The sequence below is a fragment of the Myodes glareolus genome, chromosome 9 (assembly GCF_982192425.1).
Source record: "Myodes glareolus chromosome 9, mMyoGla1.1, whole genome shotgun sequence".
Taxonomy (NCBI): domain Eukaryota; kingdom Metazoa; phylum Chordata; class Mammalia; order Rodentia; family Cricetidae; genus Myodes; species Myodes glareolus.
In genome coordinates this window covers 56524505-56545624 of record NC_142034.1, presented here as the reverse complement: position 1 = coordinate 56545624, position 21120 = coordinate 56524505, and the positions used below count along the sequence as shown (strand labels likewise).

Below are 21120 nucleotides of genomic sequence, written 5' to 3'. Positions count from 1 at the left end.
CAAGGTTGCCATGGTGACATGCAGAGTAGTAAGGGAATACATAACACAGAGGGGCTGGCTTATCAGTAATGACCAGAGAAGGTATTTCCAGTGAAGTGATACGTTCAGACTTTTTCACGGCAGACTATAGGGGAAGATGAGAAGAAGAGGGAAAGCTTGCCCCTCAGTCAGAATGACTGATAACAGTCATGGATGCAGGAAAGGGAGTCTCTAGAGAACCGGGATCCGAAAAGGCACCCTGCAGCCTTTGCCACTATGCCAGCAAAGTAGTAAATGTCTATTTTATGAGTAAGCTACTAGCAGGGTGGATATAATCCATGGGAAATACTAGGGACCAAGAGGTGACAATGGTGGCCAGGGTTCATGAGTGGAGGAGGGACAAAAGGACAGCTTCAGAGGGTAGCATCCTATGACTGACACATGAGAAAGGAGAGGAGCAAAGATGGCAATGGGGCCTATGGCTGGCTAAGCAGCAGTGCCGAGAGTGGTACTGACTTTAGGGGATGAAGAGCAGGCCTGCTTGGTTTGGTGAATAGTGTGAAGAATGAGCCATGAATGCCCCTCACCTGCAAGGCCATCGTGTTGGGCACAAGAAAATAGAAGTCAAAAAGTCATAGAAGCAGCTTGTCCAAGGTCAGTCGGCTGAGAAGAAGAGACTAAGCCAGGGACATGTACTAGTATACATGACTTTCTTGAAGTTCCAGGGCTGGGGACACCTAAGAATGCCTCACATGGCTTCCCTAAGGCCACAGAGTCATTGTGTAGAAAGCCTATTGATTCTCCAGCCTCAAGTTCCAAAATGAAGTCTGGGAACTATATGGATGTTCTGACCCTTCACTGACCTGAACACATCCCGAAGCTGGGGTGTTTCCCTTTGCATATTCCTGCAAAGATCTCAGACAGCCTGCTCTAGGCAACACCTGATGCTCCCCGGGGGCGCTTTAACCCCCTCTCAGCCAGTGTGTCTGGAGTCACTTTTCCACATCAGTCCTGGGCTGGGCACATGCTTGGAAAGGAAGATGTCCCCAGCATTCTTGGAGCCGCCTGCCCAATGGCAGGGAAAGGAAGAGCATTTGCAGAAAAGAAAAAGAAATAGGATATGTATTTGAACATGAATTCTGGAAATCTAGATACCAAAAACCCTTGCTTCATTATGCACTTTGCTTCTGTTCCTGCCTTGCAAACCAGGGCTGGAGATGGCATAAAAGGTAAGGGGACACCAAAAAAGCTCCACAGTCAAGATAAATAGTATTTTAATGCAACCACTCAACACCAAAAGTATTGATAAAATGAACATATTATCAGCATTGTAGACGAGGTCCTGGTTAGAACCTATGACGGCATCCTGGGGCTTCATCCACTGCACTCTCACCCCTGCCCTGATGCTGATAAACTTCATCTTTACAAGTGACCTACAGACTATAGTGAGTGGGTTTGATGTTTCTTCATAGGCAACTCACCACCTTAAGTGGTTCACTCTTGTTCTGGCAACCAGCCGCCTTGGGTGGCTCACCTAGTCCTGGCCTTGTCTTCACATCTCCTTGTAATAAGGAGAGTAGCCAGGTAAGACACGATGCATAATTAGACTCGAATTTCAGTCTATTATGGGATAAACTTATATAAAGGGATTATCCATGGATACGTTCTGAAGTTCACATATAATGGAATATCATAAGTTTCATTTGCTGAGCCCAGCAGCCCTGCTTGAGAAGTATCAAGGTAGTGTTCCTGTCTAGGGCAGCATACCCCACCATGGACACATACCCCACCATGGACACATACTCCACCATGAATACATACCCAGCCCAGGCAACATACCCCACCATGGACACATACCCTACCATGGACACATACACTTTGCCCACTAAAAGCGGCACTCCTTGCCATCTGCACAATGTTCCTACAATCAGTTCCCCCCTCAGTCATCCTGCAAGCTCTTGTCTTGTGGTTTCTGTAACTGACCCTAACCTTGGCTGTCTGACCCTCCTCATCCTCCGTGGATCAGGTCGAATGCAGCTGACTTCCCACTGGGCGTGAAAGTCCAATAAGTCTGACTGGTGTAGGGTCCAGGGCTTCTTGATTACCTTCAGCAAGTCCACACCCAGCCAGAGTCCTTTCTGCTCACCTGGCTTTTAGCACCTGTCTGGGATGAAGAATTCTTGTCCATGGGACTTGAGTCAGGAAAGGAGCGGATCAGCCTCCTGCAGCAGGAAGCCCAACTGTCAGAGGATCGATCAATGGTGAACCAAGAAGGGCATTCCTATCCCTGAGGGATAGAACAAGTGGGCTGGTAGAAACTGAGTTCAGAGGGCAGGAGGAACCGGGAAGAAGAGGACAGAACCAATGGTGACATTCAGAAGGCTCCCGGCAGCGGAGGCCGAAGGAAGGACAGCGTGATGATGGATCTCCACTGCCAGCTGCCTGGACTTAGGATCGCCTGGGAGACACACTCTTCACTGTGCCTTAGGACATCTCCAGAGAGGCTTAACTGAGGAGGGGAGAGCCTGAACGTGGGAAGCACCATCCCCCCAGCTGAATGAGACAGCCGAGGCGCGAGACCACCAGCATCTCTCTTTCGTGGTGCCTGACTTCTGACTTGCCCAGTTTTGTTGCCAGCCTGATGTACAGCTTGGTCATCTTCCTGCCAGATCACAGCTTCTGATCCAAGGAACACCACCTGGATCAGAAGACTTTGCCTCAATGATGCCAGTATCTTACTAAGTGGATTCTTCAGCCTCAGCTGACCAGAAACTACAGGCTCAATTCAAAACAGCTCAGACAACCCTGGAAGAGTCTTTGCTTCCTTCTGAAGATTCAGAAGCCAGGCCTTCATCGTCTGGGCTTCCCTCAACACTCCAACTGTCCGGCTCTCACAGTAACACCCATCACCCTTTGAGGGCTCGGTAGCTATTCCAGCCTGAAGTCCCAGACATGTCTACCGTCCTTTTCCAAACAACACGGTCAGGTCTGTCACAGCAGTAACGTTCTCTCTGGTACCAATTTCTGTCCTAATATGCTTTATTTTGCCATGATCAACATCATGACCATAAACAGCTTGAGGAGAGAAGGGTTTATTTGGCTTACATTTCCACATGCACACAGCACTAAGTGAAGCCCAGAGGCAGGAACTATGGAGGAGTGAAGCTTACTGGCTTGCTCCTCATGGCTCACTCACCCTGCTTTCTTATATAACCCAGGACCTAGGGCGGCACCACCAACAGTGGGTTGGGCTCTCCCATATCAATCATTAATCAAGAAAATGCTCCCACAGATCTACCTATGGAACAATATGACGGAGGGTAGCCCTCAGTTAAGAGTCCCTCTTCCCGGAGATGTCTTGGTTTGGGTCATGTTGACAGAAAGCAACCAGCATGCTGACGAGACAGTGACTAGCCGCCTGACGAGCCATCTCAGCTCCACAAGAACCCCTCTTCCCACTGTGCCTTCCTCACCTTGATGGACCACACTCTCAAACCAGGAGCCCATACAGCACTTCCCCCCTGAAACTGCTACTTGTCAGGTATTTGTCCGCAGCAACAAGGACAGACACTAACACGCAGTACTGTGACATTCAATCTCCTGTTAACCCCAATAGAATGTGAGATGGAGAAAGAGGGCAAAGTTTGACAGGTGAGAAAGAGAGGAGAAACAGGGAGGAGAGAGGTCTCGGGAACAACATGGGGTCACACCCGGTCTGAGGAGCGCGGTATGTCCCCAGTGAGGAGCAAGTGCATGATTAGCTACTCCATCCATCCTGCCCAGGGTTTGCCAAGGGAGAACCTTCCAGAATTTCCTCAGATGCTTGGTAAATGCTTCCAATTCTTAGTCATCACCTCAGACTTGTTCTCTCAGAGTGTTGGCCATGATCCCAGGCCTTGACACTTTAAACTTTTCTGTAGGGTCCCAGTGCACCCTACACCCGGGAGGCAGCCATCCATGTACCATGAGGGGGAAGGAGACACTAGCTGGACCCTATTTAATAAGTAATTTCTCTTCATAGCAGGTTCCATTCACTTGAGTTTAGGGCAAGGCCACAGAGACCAGTGGACATTCTAGGAAATACACCTGGCAAGGGAGCCAGTAGGGTGACCAGGACTGGAAGAGCTGTGGGCATTACACATGCTCATTTATATGGAGCTTGATGACCCAGGAGAGACTTCACATCAGAATGGGCATAGTGGGCAGGAGGAAGATCCCCTGGCTCAGCAACATCCGGGTCTCTCGGGAGTCCCCAGTTGCAGAGCTGGGGCGATGGACCCTGCCTTACATCTCACTCTCTTCCAGAATCTCCTCCATGGTATTGGCCAGGGTGAAGTCCCCCTCACTGCTCTCAGACAGGCTGCTTCCCCGGGGCCAAGCTCTACGGCCCGGCATGGGCCTAGCCCCCAGCTCCCCCAGGGTCTCAGAGGCCAAGTGTGAACTGCAGGTTGAGGACTGGAGCTTCCGAAGTGTCTCAGCACTATCTCCCTCTGACAGCTTCTTGGGACATTGCCCCAGGAACCGGAAGTTCTTCCCCAGCACACAGGCTCTGCAGCCACAGTGGCGGCGAGCTAGCAAGAAGCGGCCCCAGAACTTGCGCAGCTCGGCCTTCACCTGCCGGGTGAGACAAAGGTGGGGTGATTATCTTGGTGTCCCTGATCGCATGTCCATTCAGCAGGTATTGGTTACACGGCTACTGGCGGCTACCTTGGGGCTACCTTTGGCTTTCACAGGTGGAGCAGAACAAAGACAAGAAAGATACACAGGCACAGATGCCGAAGATACTATAAGCCAGAAGCCCTAGAGAATGTGGTAAAGGCTAGTAATGAGTACTATAGAAGGTCATGGTCCAGCTCTAAGTTCCTGTGCTGAAAATCAAAATGGAGCCACCCATGCTAAGTTTCTATTCTACCAAAATAAACTAAAAGAGTTACCAGCCAAGTTTCCCCCAAAAGGTCAGTTTCATCTGGTATAGTAACAAAGGTCCCTCTGCTTTAACCTGTCTACAAAAAGGTTTACCTGGAGTAATCTCATGTTCTTTGGGTACTTCTCCACATAAATGCATGTGGCTGTCTGTGTTGGATAGTTTTATATCAACTTGACACAAGTTAAACTCATCTGGAACTTCAATTTAAGAAAATGGCTCCATAAGATCAGGCTATAAGCCAGCTTGTAGGGCATTTTCTTAATTAATGATTGATGGGGAAGAGCCTAGAGACCATGTAAGTGGCTGTAAGAAAGCAAGCCAAACAACCCATGGGGAGCAAGTCAGTAAGCAGCATCCCTCCATGGCCTCTGCATCAGCTTCTGCCTCCAGGTTCCTTCCCTGTTTGAGTTCCTGTCCTGATTTTCTGTGGAAGTGTAAGCCAAACAAACCCTTTCCTCCCCAGCTTGCTTTTTTGATCACAGTGTTTCATCGTAGCAACAGAAACCCTAACCAGAACATCGTCTTCCAAGAAAAAAAAAATCACTTTGAAACATTCATTTTTGTTCTTAATTTCTGCTTCCCTTATTCCTTTCCTATTATTAAAACAACCCCCTTCTGCCCTGCTTATTGGAATGTTTCATTTTATAGAATGGAACACTGCCTGGCTCTGGACTCACAGAAGGCCAGTTAAAATCTTCCACCATTGTTTTCCTTTCTGACTTTTGATGGGACACGGGAAGTTCGAGGTAACAGTGTTCAGGTGGGGGCTTTGCATAATGGCTTTTCAGCTGGACCCTGCCTGATGGGCAAGGGGCTCCCATGTGGAGACACAGAAACAGCAGCAGGCAAAGTAGAAGTGGGGTTTGCTGCTGAGATGGTTACATTCTACCGGAAGAGGAAGTGGAAAAGATGGAGGGCAGCGGGAAATGACTGCATCCTGGCCTCTGCTTCTCACCCCTTTAAGCCTTTCCCCAGGTGTGATAGTTTGGATAAGACTCCTGCATTGAAGGCTTAGTCTCCAGCCCTTGGGCCAACTGGGAGATGGTAGAAACTTAAGATGTGAGGCCTAAGGGAAGGAAGGAAGGAAGTGAGGTCACTGCTGGGGGGGAGGGGCTCAGAATGTGAGCTTTCTCTCAGCACTCTCTCTCTCTCCCCTTTCTCCTTCCTCCTCCTCCCTCCCTCTCTCCCTTTCCCTCCTTCCGTCCCTCCCTCATTCATGAGGTGTGCGTCTCATTCCACTATATGGTCCCATCATTATGAACGGTGTCACCACAGGCCGAAAGGTAAGGAGGCCAGGCGAACAACCATTGACTGAAACCTCTGAATCCATGAGCCAAATAAACCTTTCCTTCCTTGTGAGTTGATTATCTTGAGTGTTTGTTACAGTAACAGACAGCTAGGACTAGCACACAGTGAGGAAACAGAGTACAATAATCATAAAAATAAAAAAGCATCACTCCCAGATGTTCAGTGTTTGCCCAGTGCTGAGTGTGCCCAGGGCGCCACTAAACAGGGCCAACTGTTATTCACATTTAACAGATGAGAAAATTGAAGTCAAATGACTAAGCCGCAAATCTTCTAAGTGCTCAGTCCATGTTTAGGTGTGGATCTTTTAGACCCTGGAATCCAAGCTTGTGTCTTTCACCACATGTTAACCCTTCCATGTCCCAAACAGACCGAGGGCTGAGTTCCCGAGCTTTGCACACCACCCCGTGAGTCTAAGCTGCCTCCTATTCTCTCTAGTGGATGCTCACAACAAAAATTTGTACCAACACATGCTAGGGACAGGTGTGCGATCACACAAACGGAAGCGCCTAGGGAGTTTAGAATTACAGCCTCCACCACACCAGGAGCTGGGATAGCACTGTGGGAAACATACCTCTCCATTGGCAAAGCCATACTGCAAGGCCACCAGAAATCCCTGGAACAGAAGGAAAATGTGGTGTGAAATCCTGCTTGGTAGAAGATGTGTCTGAGAGTCACCAGCGATGCTCTACAATCCTCTGGAAGGAGTATTCTACTAATGTGATGCTTATACAGACTGGAGTCAGCCATATTGATCGATGTCTCTTCTTACCCCAACACCCACTATGCACATAGGTCGCTTCCTGGGTGCTTGTGGGTGCCCTTAAGTCCATGGTGATTGACCTCCTGAGACCTTGGGTGATTCACTCAATGGTACAAATACAGGGAAGGCCACAGCCCCATTTCTGGTTTTCCTCCTCTCTTTCTTTGACGAGGGGTCTCACTATGCAGTCCTGGCTGACTTTGAACTCACAGAGATCTGCCTCATGTCTCATTTTCTCTCAGCTGCTATAGGCCAATAACCTTGACGACCCTGAGCCAGAATGTCCCATGAAAGACTGCCAGACCCTCATCCAAAGGGCGTGGCACATGAGAACAAATCCGTACGGTTTCCATCACCAAACTATGCACAACAGATACTTAACGTACGGACTTGAAATGCTGGAGCTTATATGACTAGTGAACTTATTCTGGTGGCTCTGGTTATACTGTTGTAGATTATTCCTTCAAATTATTATTTTTTAAAGATTTTTTAATTGTGTGTATGTGTATGTGTGCATGTGTGCATGTGTGTGTGTGTGTGTGTGTGTGTGTGTGTGTGTGTGTGTGTGTTTGAACACGTATTTGGGTACCTGCAAAGGTCAGAAGAAGGTGTTGGATCCCCTAGAGCTGGAGTTACAGGAGTTCTGAGCCGTGTGCTATGGGTGCTGGGAACCAAACTCAAGTCATCTGCAAGGGCAGCCCGCACTCTTAGGCGTCTCCTCAGCTCTCACACTGCTACCTTAAAACTTGGTCCACACCTTGGGAAGTTATTGATTCCACAGTAAAACATGATCACAGTCATAGAAACAACGATTCCCTCTTCACGTAATAAGGGTTATGTATCAATTAATGTTTGAAGGGTCTTGAAGAATATGTCCTAGGCAAAGGTGTTTGTGTTCAGAATCTCTGCTTATGTTCAGATTCACTTAGCTTGAAGGCAGTGGATCTCAGGTCACTGTCCTAATTGTTGCTTGGGTTACCTGACTTTGCCAGAAAGGGTGAATCAGGCAGAAGTCGCAACACTTTCGAGGAATTACCAAACCTGTGATGTGATATACACTTACTCTACAGAACCTAATTGCAATGGGGGTCAGTGCCGTTCAATACGGCTGGGGCCTAAACAAGGGTGTGGACACCACTCAGGTATACCACGGCTCACTGACTCCTCGAGCCTCTCACACTTTCTGCGGCCTAGGATGCTCTTTCCGCAAATCTACCACATTTGGCTTCTTAAAATTCAGATCTCAGCTCAAAATCACCGCGAAGAGTTTTTGCAGGCTGTCCACCGTACTAAGGACTGGAGTTACTGCCATTGGCTACTGCCAGCCCTTCTCTGTATCCCGCACAGTGAGAGCGGCATCCACGTATAGAATTCACTACCAGATCCCCAGCGCCTGAAAATACCTGGCACATAATAGAAATGCATTACATATTTATTGAATTAATTAATTAATTAATGAGTTGGGCTTCTCTCACTTGGGATAAAGGGTTTTATCTTGTACAGTGTCAAGCTACTTCTAAACTGCATTGACATCTTATTTTCTGTTCTTTTCATAGCTATTTATAATACATGTCTTGACTTTCCCTAACTGCTATGGAGATCTGTGGAGTCTGTAATGTGTGTCGGACATATAGGAACAGGTATGTATGGGGCCTGGGCATTGAGGGTTTAAAGGAAAAGTCTCAAAATGCCAGACCCCACAAGGAAAGGGCACATCTCCAACTGAAGGGTCACAAGGATGATTTGACTCTTTCTACATCTGATCTTTTTATTCATTTAAGACATGGTCTCACACTGTAGCTCAGGTTGGTCCGAAACTCCTACCTAAGTAACCCAAATCCTGATACTACAGGTGTGTGACACTATGCCCAGACTTTCTATATTTTTTGACACTGATGAAATATGACCCTGGGAGGATGTTGTCTTTGATGTTCTTTCTCTTCACCTCTGCCAACATGTCCCTTCCTGAGTAAGGCCAGGAGGTTCCCAGCTCAGATTCAGCCGCAGGTGTGGCATTTCCCTTTCCTCGGGCACCTGGGGAGTCCGTAGCCACGCTTCTGAGTGGGGCCTTGGTAGCATGGTCCACCTTTTTCACACATGCAATCGAAACAGAGCTTGCTGTGGGGTCAAGAGACAAGTAATAACTGCCCCTGAGAATGTGGAATAAGAAGAGCTGGCTTTTGGTGTGCCAAACTCAGCACAGAGGCTAAAATAGGATTCCATTCTCTGGCTTAGGAACACCCTGCAGTCTGGCTCCTGCTCCAGATAAAGCAGGTGTGAGCGAGTCGGTCCCACGGAACACATGGTTCTCACGTCACATATCCTCAACATGCGGCAATTTCTTGACAGCAGGAGGCCGTGTAATAGAGCTTGAGGAGTGATAGGGCCTCCAAGACAGCTAGGAGAGAAAGCTGCTGGGACAAATGCCTGCTCTGACTGATTCCTTTTGTAAAGTCACTAAGATGGGCCACATCAGACGTGCCTTTCCTTGTCTGCCCCTCCCCTCCCTCATCTCTGCTTGGTGAGGTGGAGGGGAGCAGTATTGGGTGCACGGAACACAGGGGAGCCTCTGTCTACAGCCAAACGCTTTCTGTCTCCATCCTGCTTTAGAACACGAGTCACTGTGAATCCTCACGTGTCTCAGTAGCACAAGCAGCTGAGCAGAGCTTTCGCTGGTGGGGGGATCTTGAGCCCCTGGCAGCTCCTTTCCAAAGAAAGCGCCAGCATTTCTCCTCATTATACAGACTCAGGCCGTCCCTCACACCAAAGCCTGAATCCTCTTTTCCCTCCTCTGGAGTCTGAGAGGACGCTATGACTGTTAACTAGCATATTGTGGTAAAAGCACCGATCTACTTACTTCCAGACCTCTGCCTCGAAGTGTGGAGATTCCCCTCCTGCTCCCTCTTAGAAAAAAATGTATGTATGTATATATATATATATATATATATATATATATATATATATTATAAAATGATAGGATTAAAAGGTAGATTATTGAATCTACTTCTAAACCAAGAAAGCAACTAATGGTCTTAAATATTTTACATTGATATAAATTTTTGTATAATGATGTAAATTTAAGATTAAATCTGTAGTGACGTCAGTGGCCTCCAGAAATTATCTGACCACCAGAGAAAACAAGACATTCCACGACAAAACCAGATTTAATCAATACCTATCTACAAATTCAGCTCTACAGAAAGTACTAGAAGGAAAACTCCAATCCTAGGAAGTTAGCTACACTCACAAAAACAAAGGCAATAGATAATCCCACACCAGCAAGTCTCAAAGAAGAAAAACACACAAACAATATCACCAAAACCAAAAATAACAGAAACTAGCAATCACTGATTATTAATATCCCTTAATATCAATGGACTCAATTCACCTATAAAAAGACACAGGCTAGTAGATTAGATATGAAAACAGAATCTATCCTTCTACTGCATACAAGAAACACATCTCAACTACAAAGACAGACATTACCTCAGAGTAAAGAGTTGGAAAAGATTTTCCAATCAAATAGACCTAAGAAACAAGCTAGCATAGCTATCCTAATATCAAACAAAATAGACTTCAAACTAAAATTAAACAAAAGAAATGAAGAAGGTCATATCATATTCATCACAGGAAAAAAATCCATTGAAATGAAGCCTCAATTCTGAACATCTATCTCCCAAATACAAGGGCACTCTCATTTGTAAAAGAAACATTACCAAAGTTTAAATCACACATCATGCCACACAAACTAATAATGAGAGACTTCAACACCCCACTGTCACCACTGGACAGGTCTGCCAGACAGAAACTTAACAGAGGAATAAGGGAACTAAGAAATGTTATTACTCAAATGGGCTTAATGGACATCTATAGAACATTTCACCCAATAGAATATATCTTCTTCTCAGCACCTCATGGATCCTTCTCCAACATACTTGGTAACAAAGAAATAGCAACAAGTACAAAAAAACAAAACAAAACAAAACAAAAAAACCTTGAAATAATCCCTTGTGTTTTATTGGACCATCATGGCTTAAAGTTAAAATTCAACAACACTTATTGCAGAAAATCCACAAACTCACTGAAACTGAGCAATGCTCAACTGAATCACCACTGGGTCAAGGAAGAAGTAAAAAGAAACTAAAGACTTCCTAATATTCAATGATAATGACTGCACAACATACCCAAATTTCTGGAACACAATGAAAGCAGTACTAAGAAGAAAGTTCATAGCAATAAATGTCTACATCAAGAAGCTGGAAAAACACCACACTAGCAAATCAACAGAATACCTGAAAGACCTAGGACAAAAAGAAGAAAACTCACTCATGAGGAGTAGATGGTGGGAATTTATCAAACTGAGAGCTGAAATGAACAAAATAGAAACAAAGAAAACAAAACAAAGAATCAATGAGACAAAGAGTTGGTTCTTCAAGAAAATCAACAAAATAGACAAACCATTATCTAAACTAACCAAAAGGCAGAGAGAGAATGTCCAAATTAGCAAAATCAGAAATGAAAGAGGGGACACAACAACAGATATGGAGGAAATTCAGAATATCAGGTCATACTTCAAAAACCTGTACTCCACAAAATTGGAAAACTTAAAGGAAATGGACAATTTTCTGGATAAATATCATATATCAAAATTAAATCAAGACCAGATAAGCAAATTAAATAGACTTATAACCACTAAGGAAATAGAAACAGTCATCAAAAGTATCCGAACCAAAAAAGCCCAGGACCAGATGGTTTCAGCACAGAATTCTACCAGATTTTCAAAGAAGAACTAGTACCAATACTCTACAAATTGTTTCACACTATAGAAACAGAAGGAACATTGCTAAACTCTTTTTACGTGGCTACAGTTACCCTGATACCCAAACAACACAAAGATGCAACTAAGAAAGGGAATCACAGACCAGTCTCCCTCATGAACATTAATGCAAAACTATTCAATAAAATACTGGCAAACCAAATCCAAGAACACATCAGAAAAATCATCACCATGACCAAGCAGGCATCATCCCAGAGAGGCATACGAAAATCCATAAATGTAATCCACCATATAAACAAACTGAAAGAAAAAAAAACCCCGGAAGATCATCTCATAGATGCTGGAAAAGTTTTTGACAAAATTCAACACCCCTTTATGATAAAAGTCTTGGAAAGAGCAGGGATACAAAGAACATACCTAAACATAATAAAGGCAATATACAGCAAGCCAACAGTCAACATCAAACTAAATGGAGAGAATCTCAAAGCGATCCCACAGAAATTAGGAACAAGACAAGGCTGTCCACTCTTTCCATATCTATTCAATATATTACTTGAAGTTCTAGCTAGACCTATAAGACAATAAAAGAAGATCAAGGGGCTACAAATTGGAGAAGTCAAACTTTCACTATTTGCTGATGATATGATAGTATACATAAGTGACTCCAAAAATTCTACCAGGGAACTCCTATAACTGATAAACACCTTCAGGATGTGGCAGGATACAAGATTAACTCAAAAAAATCAATAGCCCTCCTATATGCAAATTATAAATGGGAAGAAGAAGAAATCAGAGAAACATCACCATTTATAATAGCCACAAATAAAATAAGATATCTTGGGTTAACTAATCAAACAAGTGAAAGGCCTGCATGACAAGAACTTTAAATCTTTGAAGAAAGAAACTGAAGAAGATATCAGAAAATGGAAAGATCTCCCGTGCTCTTGGATAGGAAGAATAAACAGTAAAAATGGCAAATTTACCAAAAGCCATCTACAAATTCAATACAATATCCAACAAAATCCCAGCAAAATTCTTCACAGACCTGGAAAGAACAATATTCACCTTCAAATGGGAAAATAAAAAACCCAGAATAGTCAAAACAATCCTGTACAATAAAGGAACTTCTGGAAGCATTACCATCCCTGACTTCAAACTCTACTACAGAGCTACAGGAACAAAAACAACTTTGTATTGGCATGAAAACAGACAGGAGGACAAATGGAATCAAATCGAAGACCCAGATATCAATCCACACACCAATGAATACCTGGTTTTTGACAAAGAAGCTAAAGTTACAAAATGGGACAAAGAAAGCATCTTCAACAGATGATGCTGGCATAACTGGATATCAACAGGTAGAAGAATGAAAATAGATCCACATCTATCACCATGCACAAAACTCAAGTCCAAATGGATTAAAGACTTCAATATAAAACCAACCACACTGAATCTCATAGGAAAGAAAGTGGGAAGTAGCCTTGAATGCACTGGCACAGGAGACCACTTCCTAAATATAACCCCAATAGCACAGACACTGAGAGAAACAATTAATAAATGGGACCTCCTGAGACTGAAAACTTCTGTAGAGTGAAGAATACAGTCAACAAGACAAAACAGCAGCCTATAGAATGGGAAAAGATCTTCACTAACCCCACATCTGACAGAGGACTGATCTCCAAAATAAAGAACTCAAGAAACTAGACATTAAAAAAATCAAATAATCCAATAAAAAAAATTGGGTACAGACTTAAACAGAGGAATCTCAAATAGCCGAAAGACACTTAAGGAAATGTTCAACATCTTTAGTTATCAGAGAAATGTAACTTTGAGTACCATCTTATACCGGTAAGAATGGCCAAGATCAAGAACATTGATGACAACTTATGCTGGAGAGATTGTGGGGTAAAGGAAACACTTCCCCATTGTTAGTAGGAGTACAAACTTGAACAGCCACTTTGGATTTCAGTATGGCGATTTCTCAGAAAATTAGTAATCAATCTACCTCAAGGCCCAGCAATACTACTTTTGGGTATATACCCAAAGGATGCTCAATCATATCACAAGGGCATTTGCTCAACTGTGTTCATAGCAGCTTTATTCATAATAGTCAGAACCTGGAAATAACCTAGATACCCCTCAACCAAAGAATGGATAAAGAAAATGTGGTACATTTATAAAATGGAGTGCTACTCAGTGGTAAAATATAATGATACCTTAAAACTTTCAGGCAAATGGACAGGACTAGAAAAAAAAAAACCAAACTGAGTGAGATAACCCAGACCCAGAAAGACAAATATAATATATACTCACTCATAAAACGAAAGAGACAAAACAAAGAATAACCAGTCTAAAGTTCACAACCCCAGAGAACCTAGACAACAAAGAAGACCCTAAGATACGTGGATCCACCTAGGAAGGATAAAAAGACAGGATCTCCCAAGTAAATTGAGAGCATGGGGAGCAGGGAAAGGGTGAAAGGGGAAGGAAAGTAAGGGGAATGGAATATATAGAAATTAAAAACAATAAAAAAGACCTAGTAGAATTTGCCCTAAATCATAGTGTCCCGCTGACTTTGGGCATCTTGACTCCAAGTTCCCTGAGTGTAAACACCTTTGTTTTATGTGACTTCCAGCCAGTTGGGAACATAGATTCAAGCTCTTCACCAAAGTTTTCAAACCTTCTTTCTCCAGAGTCCCCCCCCCCCCTTACTTCTTGTCTCACCTTTCTCTGGAATCCCCAAGGATATACATAGCTGTGTGGAACATCACATGAGTTTCCCAAGCTCTGTTCATTTCTTTACTGTTTTCTTTCTGTGATTCAAGCCAGATCATCTCATCAGGCCTCTCCTGAAGTTCACTCTGTCTTTCTTCTGCTGCCGTAAATCTCAGAGGACACTGTTCTAATAAGGTTTCCATTCTAAACATCCTACTTTTTGGAGACTTTTCATTGATTTTTTTTCTCCCTGAGTATGAATCACACCTTTCTGTTTCTTTGTCTATCTTGCAACTTTAGGTCCCAAAATGAACGCCAGTTGTTACATGTTTCTTCTTGCAAGAAGGGCAGATCACAAAAGGTATCACCCTGTACCCCCAGACTGGCTTGGAATTCACTATGCAGAGCAGGCTAGCCTAAACTCCAACACTCCTCCTCCTCCTCCAGCCTCCTGAGTGCTGAGATTGTCAGTGTACTTCTTGGCCCTCAGTAAGGTTTTAGACAAAAAAAAACATTTAAAATATAGGTTCTTGGGCTCATGAGATGGCTTAATGGTTAAGAATGCTTTCTGCATGCCAGGCAGTGGTAGTGCACACCTTTAATCCCAGCACTCAGGAGGCAGAGGTAGGCTGATCTCTGTGAGTTCGAGGCCAGCCTGGTCTACAAGAGCAAGTTCCAAGACAGTCGGGGCTGTCTCAAAAAAGAAAAATCAAAAAGACTCGGGTTCAGTTCCCAGAATCTCCATCATGAGATGCACAATTGCCTGTTGTTGAATATAATTTTAAGATGTGTTAATCAGTTTATGCCGTGAAACATTTGTTTAATTATGCAAAGATGTATTACATTCTTTTGTGTTGCATTTGCTTAACTCTGTAAGGCTGTTCTACTTTGTCTGCCTAAAACACCTGATTGGTCAGAGAAAGAACTGAACGACCAATAGCTAGGAGGACAAAGGACAGGTGGGGCTGGCAGGCACACAGAATAAATAGGAAGAGAAATCTGGGGAGAGAAGATCAAGATACGAGGAAAAGAGAAAGAGAGGAAGACATCAGGGCCCAGCTACACAGCAAGCCACAGAGAAAGAAGCAAAGAAAGGTATACAGAAATGGAGAAAGGTAAAAGTTAAGAGGCAAAAGATAGAGGGATAATTTAAGAACACACTCCAGGTTCAGACAATGTACTATTCCACAGCTTTTCTTTCCAGGTCCTCTCATGTTAAGGAACTCAGATCCATCTTCCATCTGATCTTGATTAAGGATGTCTGCAAACTTGGGCACATGTGTACAATTTTTTTAGTCACCCTGAGAGCTGGAGGGGAGCCCACCACAGCAACCTCTTTCTCACATCTCCCCATTAAAGAGCTGGGAACTCTTATTTCTTGCCCTGAATAGGACTGTCCGATCTGTGATTGTAATCAATTTCCCCTGTTCCTTTGCTAAAAAGGTCTCCTTGTGGCTGACCCATGCCTGAGCCTGTGGGTTTTCCTGCTTTCATCCCATTCTAAATCACACTAGCCTCCTGCAGGAAAGTCACTAACTCTCCCCAGGGTCACCCCACTGATGAGTAGGGTACATAGATTTTTTTTTAAAAAGTCATTGAAACAGTGGCAGCCTCCTGATGTCCCTGTTCTGTTTTGGTAATCTTTCTGAAACAAACCCTGGTCTAGGTAGATTGCTAGTGTCCTAGAATGCTTACTGCTGACAATTGTCCTGTCCAGTTCCGTTCCTCCCTTTCACTCTAGGCCAGGGTGGCAGCTTACTTTACACTATAGGTTTTTGTTGTTGTTGTTGTTCTTTTGGTGAACTCTCTCTTTGTGTGGAGGGATAATGATATAATCACATCATTTCTCCCTTCCTTTTCCTCTCTCCAAACCCTCCTATATACCCCTCCTCACTCTCTTTCAAATTCACAACCTCTTTTTTCATTTGGCTATGCCTATACTGTTACCCGAGTTCTGTTGTCTTAGTGGCCTTTGCTCCTGAGCTGTGCTTCTCTTCACCCATGCCCCTCTTCAGTATCACCCCTCCTTCATTCTAGGCCAGGCCAGTGGCTTGCTTTAAACTGCAGAATGCAGTGGAATCATCAAGATGTCAGCTCCAAGCTTACACACTTGAAATGCCCAGCGGCCCCTGTTCCCAATGCTCTTAGGAGACTTGAGTTGCCACATAAAAAGCCAGTCACCCTGCGGAGAAGCCACAAGGAGCGGGCACAAGGAAAGCACAAGATCCTCAGACTAAATGGAAGCAAGGAACATAAGTTGATAGTAAAAAATGAGATCCCAGGAATTCAACTTAAATGAAGCCAGCCCCAGCTCAGGCTGTTTGTAGATATGTAAAGAAGCCAGGGGGTCCCAGCAGGCTTCACCAGGCCAGAGCTCAGCCATCCCATCCCATGTCCTATCTGGATGCCTGACTTCTAAAGTCATGAGAAAGAATAAAATTGAGGGTCATGCTAAGCTGTCAGTTCATAGGTATAGTGGTTAGCCATCACATCTGGGTAACCAGAGCTGAGATGTTTCTAGTTTTTGTGCACACACATCTGTCCGGATAAGAAGACTCCTGATCTGGACTCTTTACTCCCTGCCCCAATGGTATGGTGTGCTGTGTGCATACATGTCACAGGATGCATGGAAAAGGTTCCATTTGTACAATGTTCCTCAGATAACACGGCAATAAATAGACCCTTAATAAGAGGCTTCATGTTGACACAGTTAATACAATCATGAGTCACAGTCCAGGAACAAGACTGATTATCCCTTTGGAGTCACTGAATCATGCTGGCAGGACCCAGGCAGCACTTCCCCATCAGTCCACCCTTCTAACATCACAGCTCCTCACCAGTAAAGCCTGCTGATGCTAGAGAACTGCGCTGGTCCACAGCTGTCCTCAAGGCTGTTTGGACCCTGCGAACTTTTCTTCTCCAAGCCAAGGCAACAGTCAGGTTACTTACATGGAAGGAGCTCAGGGTCAGCTGGATGAAGAGTCGAATAAGTTTTGAAAATCCTTCAAGTTGGTCATCAGTGATGAAAGAGAAGAGGACCTCATGAACCCCCAATAAAGGAATGAGGAGCAGCGTGGACTTTGCCAATCTGCAAAAGACACCAAAGTAGCTGTTGTAAGGGTCTCGCCGGGACTAGGCAACATTTACCACCCTGCTGTGCACATGTCTCGTAAATCTCCCACTCTTCAATAGCTGGTTTGACCTTGCTGACCTTCCTCACTCCAGTATCCCTGCACATAGCAGATATTCAAGGAGCATTTACAGAGTAAGTGAAGGAATCATCTCCCCACAGGATACCATGGCCACAGATACTGATGTGTCTGATGGATAATCCACTTCCATGCTAGAAACTGCCACCCTTAGATACCACCCAAGTTTTCCCAGTAGGTGACTTCCAATGTCAACCTCAGATGGAAAAGAAAATGAGCTGCCCAGGGCCACATAGACACCAAGGGGCTGTTCCTGTCCCTGCACACCAGGCTTCGTACTCCAAACTGGGCTTTATCATTGCCCTTAGCTGCCCCTCAAACCTGTGACAGTGAGCGCTGCAGGAAATGGGAAACTGATCCCCCCCTCATAAAGTACGCAGTGTGGAGGTCGGCGGCTGTTTACAGTCTACACACAAAAAAGACAAACATTCCTTTGTACCACCCAAGAGCAAAGCGCACAGCTGGAGCCCAAGTGCTCCAAACTGGTGAATCCCAAGCACTGCTGGCTATTAAAATTCCTTTCAAAACCTTTAAGACATATACAGCAGGTCCTCTGAATGTAGGTTCTGCTCTGGAGGATCCCACCAACTGTAGACTGATTGGCACCATTCCTTCAGCTGTGTCTCTATTGAGCATGCCCAGATCTGTTTCCTTATCATTTATCTAGACATTGCAACTATTTATACAGCATTCACATTGCTTTGTGTACTCGACATAATCTAGAGATGGTTTACAGCATCTGGGAGGAGTAAAGAGATAGACGAGCTATTGAGAACACTTCCTCTTCTTCCATGGGATGCCAGCTCTATTCTCTGCATCCATATCAGGTAGCTCACAACCACCTGAAACTCCAGCTCCAAGGAAGCTGATGCCTTCCTCTGGCTTCCATGGGCACCTGCACACACCTGACATGCACCGCATAGATGTAGATGTATACACATCATACCTAAACAAAAGTAAATTTTGCAAAAAGTGTACGGAAGATGTACAAACACTTAAAGGATATCAGCGCCTCAGGTGATCTTGCTAGGTCCCAGCATGGATACCCCAAGGCCAAACTTCTTGAGGCTGTTCCCTGAGAGTGTGAAGTCTTACAGAACTAACTCCACGGGGGATTCTGAGAAGCAGAGGAGCCTCGGAACAACCTCCCTTCACCACTGATCTGTTTCTTGATTTGAAGCTAACCAAATTAGCAAAGGTGACTCATTAGCAAAAGAGAAAAACGAAACTGGTGTCTAATCCACACTGGAAAAAACAGAACTTAATTGTAATGTGGTTTTCACCCAAGTACTTAAAGAGCCAGAGTAGGATAGGAGGAAGCCCACCCCCAACACACACACACACACACACACACACACACACACACACACACACACACACAAAGATGTAGGAAGTCAATACAGTCAGCAGTTCATATGCCATTTTTCCAAAAGATTGAACTCTATTCTGCGTCTATGAGATGCATTCAAATGCATGAGTATCCATGCAGCAAAACCCTTTTCTTTAGAGCCGTCACACAGAAAGGACTCCACCTGCTCCTGTGGGTCGAATGTCCCCAGAGCCTTGTCAAGGGAACCAGCAACTGGGGAGGTGAATAACAGACCCTGATATCTGCTTTTCCCAAAGGGAGCTCAGATCTACTTCTGCCCCCGCACCCACCCACATGGGAGTCACTTAGGAAAGAATATTTTCAGCGAGAATTTTTTTTCTTTTCCTTTTTTTGGTTGCTGAGGATTGAGACTAGGGCTTCACGTGTGCTGAGCACATGACTCTATCACTGAACTACATGCCCTGGGCCTCAGGGTTATTTTGTTGATTTGAACGTCCTGGAAAGTTTTTAGACCCCTTTGGCTCAAAGATTGCCAAACAAAGAGCAAAGATTGAGAGCTGACCTGAATACTCCTTGGCTTAGGTCATAGAGTTATTTTTACTTTAGGAGCCATCTTTAGTAAGGAGATGTAAGCGAAGATGCTCAAGTTTTAATCTTTTAAATCTGATGACACAGGCCCCAAACTCCTGCGTGGCAATGATTCTCCCTTTCGACTCTAAAGTTTAGAGGGAACCTGCAGTCTCCAGCTGCCTCACGGCCTGCACTCTTCACGTCACTTGCTCTGCACCGGCAAAAGAGTCTGAACTTGTGACTCTTTACTCTGTGTTATCTGGATTAATAACACACATTAACATACGTGCAGACCCATGTCTCATTAGCAATTGATGCTTGGGCCATATTGTGGCAATTCTGAGTTTCTGCACATGAGTATAGGTGCCTATGGATGCCAGAAGCATCTGATTGTCCACTTACAGGTTGATGTGAGCCATATGACCTTGGGTCTAGTAACCAAACTCAGGTCCTCTGCAAGTGTAATATGTGTCCTTTTCTTAAACACTGAACCATATCTCTGGCCCAATTATGGGTTTTTAAAATACATTTTAACTTCGGAATGACTTTACTTCTACAGAATGGCATCAAAGAGAACACAGAGGGCTTCCACATCCCCTTCCCTCCATTTCCCTAGCGCTCACAGATGGTGTGGCCGTAGTCTATCCGTCAACAGCAGGAAGCCAGCCTTGGAACCAGACTAGGGATAAATTCTAGACGTTGTTAGATTTTACATGTTTTCCAGTTCCATCCTGTCCACAGCTAGGATTCAAGTTGCAAACATCACGTATCCAATGGCATATTGGGCCACTTTTGTCACTGCCAGCCCTCTGGGTAGACACAGGCTGTAACTCCCACTGCTCATGCCCTTCTAGCGTCTCCTTAGACAAAAGGACAGTTTGTGTCCCAGCCCAGATGAAAGCCATAAATAGTCACAGACGTTTACTCTTACAGACTGCGGGTATGCTTCTTTTTCATCCATAGACACTTGTTTATTTAAATGGTACAGTTTGTTGCAGTCATGGAAGTGTTCAACAAATATTTATTAGCTCATCTGCTCTGGGTACATGAGTGGGTACAGCGGGAGTGGGGAGCTCACACCAAGGGCAGTAGGACACACGGGCAGCACATGGGTCAGGGTTCAAATAGCCTTGTCACCAACCACTCGATGAGGCCTTGGGCAAACTCCTCAACCTCTTTGTCCATTAGTCTCCTCGTTTATAGAAAGACGATTATACAAATAATATAAAATATAATAGTATAGTATATATAGTATAACATATAACATAATAGTATAATAATAGTAGTATTGACCGGGCAGGGTCCTCATATGGATTAGACAGGTAATGCTGTGTGTGTGTGTGTGTGTGTGTGTGTGTGTGTATGTGTGTCTGTTTGCCTGTCTGTCTGTGTCTGGTGTTTTCCTCAATTGCTTTCTACCTTCTTTGTTGAGCTATTGTCTCTCACTGAGTCTAGAACTCACCAATTCAGCTGGACGGGCTGGCCAGTGACCTCTAAAGATCTTGTCTCTACCTCCTTGGATTTGCACACAGGGACTGGGAATTC

At 44.5% G+C, this 21120-nt stretch overlaps 1 protein-coding gene across 1 annotated transcript in view; it reads right to left on the bottom strand.

Annotated features, from left to right (window-relative positions):
- Positions 1–1236: 1236 nt before the first annotated feature.
- Glp2r (glucagon like peptide 2 receptor) overlaps positions 1237–21120 on the bottom strand; it is a 62121-nt gene continuing 42237 nt past the window's right edge. The window contains exons 11-13 of the mRNA XM_085695119.2: positions 17416–17554; positions 6786–6827; positions 1237–4593 (exon numbers count right to left, since the gene is read on the bottom strand). Of these exons, the coding sequence (XP_085551245.2) occupies positions 4264–4593; positions 6786–6827; positions 17416–17554 (511 nt within the window). The 3' untranslated portion in view covers positions 1237–4263. The remainder of the gene's footprint in view (positions 4594–6785; positions 6828–17415; positions 17555–21120) is intronic.